Genomic DNA, 2,071 nt, shown 5'->3' on the forward strand with positions numbered 1-2,071 from the left:
AGGTTTCGACCGAATCCGGACTAGCCAGACTGCCTACGTACCCCCAAAGGATGAGGATTAGGTCGCGCGTAGTTCATGGCACAAATGCCCCTAGTTTATGGGTTATGAAAATAGAATGTTTTGATTTTATGTAAGCTCAAAAGGGTTTTGCAAAGGATTCTTTTGATATGCTAAGTAAGGATTTTTAGTTTGAAGCTCTGGTCGGCCAAGGAAGGCCTTCTGGTGCCTTAAGCATAGTATTTCTTGAGTTGGTCAAGGTTTGTTGGCTCTGCTAGTTTTTCTCCATTTTCATCGAGGAGTCTGACAGCTTTTCCAGGCAGGACTTCGTCAACAATGTATGGACCTGACCATTTTGGCTTGAATTTACCCCTGGGATCATATACCGGTGCCCGGAAGGATTTCAGAACAAGATCTCCTTTCTTTAGGTCTCGAACTCGAACTTTCTTGTTGAAGGCTCTCTCGACACGGCGCTGATACCCCTGAACATGGTACAATGCTTTCAGCCTCTTTTCGTCAATCATTTGTAACTCTTGATGTCTAGCTTGAGCCCAAACAGATTCTCACAACCCCGCTTCCATCATCACTCTCAGGGAGGGAATTCGCAGTTCAACAGGCAAGATAGCTTCCATTCCGTACACCAGAGAATACGGAGTTGCACCTGTAGAGGATCTGATCGACGTCCTATAGTCCCACAAAGCATACGGGAGCTTGCTCGACCAATCTTTGTAAGTCTCGGTCATCTTGCTGATGATCACTTTGATGTTTTTGTTAGCAGCCTCAACAGCTCCGTTTGTTTGGGGTCTATATGGCGAAGACTTATGATGCTTGATCTTAAACTCCTCACACAGGCGCGCTACCTCCTTCTTGAAATGGGACCCATTGTCTGAAATTAGTTCATGTGGTACTCCATATCTGCAAATGATATTCGTTCTGATGAACTTCGCAACAGAAGCCGAGGTCAATGATGCATACGAAGCAGCTTCTATCCACTTTGTGAAGTAATCAATGGCGACCAGGATATACTCATGGCCGCTAGAAGACTTCAGACTTATCTTCCCGATGATATCTATTCCCCATACTGAGAACGGCCACGGTGAAGTAAGAGAATGCAATTGAGAAGGCGGCACATGGATGAGATTGGCGTAGACCTGACATTTGTGACATTTCTTCACATAGGCGTAGCAATCTGCGTCCATTGTCGGCCAGTAATAACCAAGTCTGAGAATCTTCCTTGACAGCATCTTTCCGTTCATATGCGGTCCACAGACTCCTTCGTGTGTCTGCTCTATGAGCTCAGCTGCTTGATCCTCATCTATACACAAAAGTTGGATTCCATCGAACGACCTTCTGTACAACTCTTCACCACAGATGACAAAGTTAGAGGCCATTTTCTGAAGAGACCTTCGCTCTTTTCCTGAAGCTTCCGGCGGATGTCCTTTGCCTGAGATGAAGTTTTTGATATCCGTGTACCAAGGCTTGCCATCTGAACACCTCGCTGCTATTTCAATAGCGTTAACATGTGACGGGGCCCATTGAAGTCGCACTTCTAATGGTTGAACCTCCATTGTTGCAGAAATATCAAGCATTGAAGCCAGAGTAGCTAATGCATCCGCAAAATGATTCTTTGTTCTGGACAAATGAGTGAATGTGATATTTCCGAATTCTCTGACCAGAGACTCTAGGTACGTATTATACGGGATCAACTTATCGTCTCTTGTTTTCCAGTTTCCGTTAGTTTGACAGATAATCAAAATTGAGTCCCCGAATACATCTAGGTCCTGAATGCGCAAGGCTATGGCTGCTTCCAAACCTGAGATACACGCCTCGTATTCTGCCATATTGTTTGTGCACTTGAACTGAAGTTTGATGGATATAGGGATATACTCTGTTCTTGGTGACACCAACACCGCCCCCACACCTTGGCTTCGATTGTTGACTGCTCCATCAAAGTACATCAACCACTTTGTGTCTGGAACTTCATCTTCCACAGTCATTATCTCCTCATCTGGAAACTCTGCTTTCAAAAATTCATTATTTTCTGCTGGTGAATCAGCTAACTGTTCAGCTATCA

The 2,071-nt window shown here is 44.7% G+C and overlaps 1 protein-coding gene across 1 annotated transcript; it reads right to left on the reverse strand.

Moving 5' to 3' along the window:
- Positions 1–1,066: 1,066 nt before the first annotated feature.
- Positions 1,067–1,838, reverse strand: LOC143857072 (uncharacterized). The gene is made up of 2 exons (XM_077367343.1): positions 1,173–1,838; positions 1,067–1,078 (listed from the first exon to the last, which is right to left on the reverse strand). The coding sequence occupies exons 1-2, from the start codon at positions 1,836–1,838 to the stop codon at positions 1,067–1,069; spliced, it is 678 nt and encodes a 225-aa protein (XP_077223458.1).
- Between the last annotated feature and the right edge of the window lie 233 nt (positions 1,839–2,071).

The sequence above is a fragment of the Tasmannia lanceolata genome, unplaced genomic scaffold, assembly GCF_043159265.1.
Source record: "Tasmannia lanceolata isolate RefF3 unplaced genomic scaffold, GAP_Taslan_0.1 ptg000024l, whole genome shotgun sequence".
Classification (NCBI taxonomy): Eukaryota; Viridiplantae; Streptophyta; class Magnoliopsida; order Canellales; family Winteraceae; genus Tasmannia; species Tasmannia lanceolata.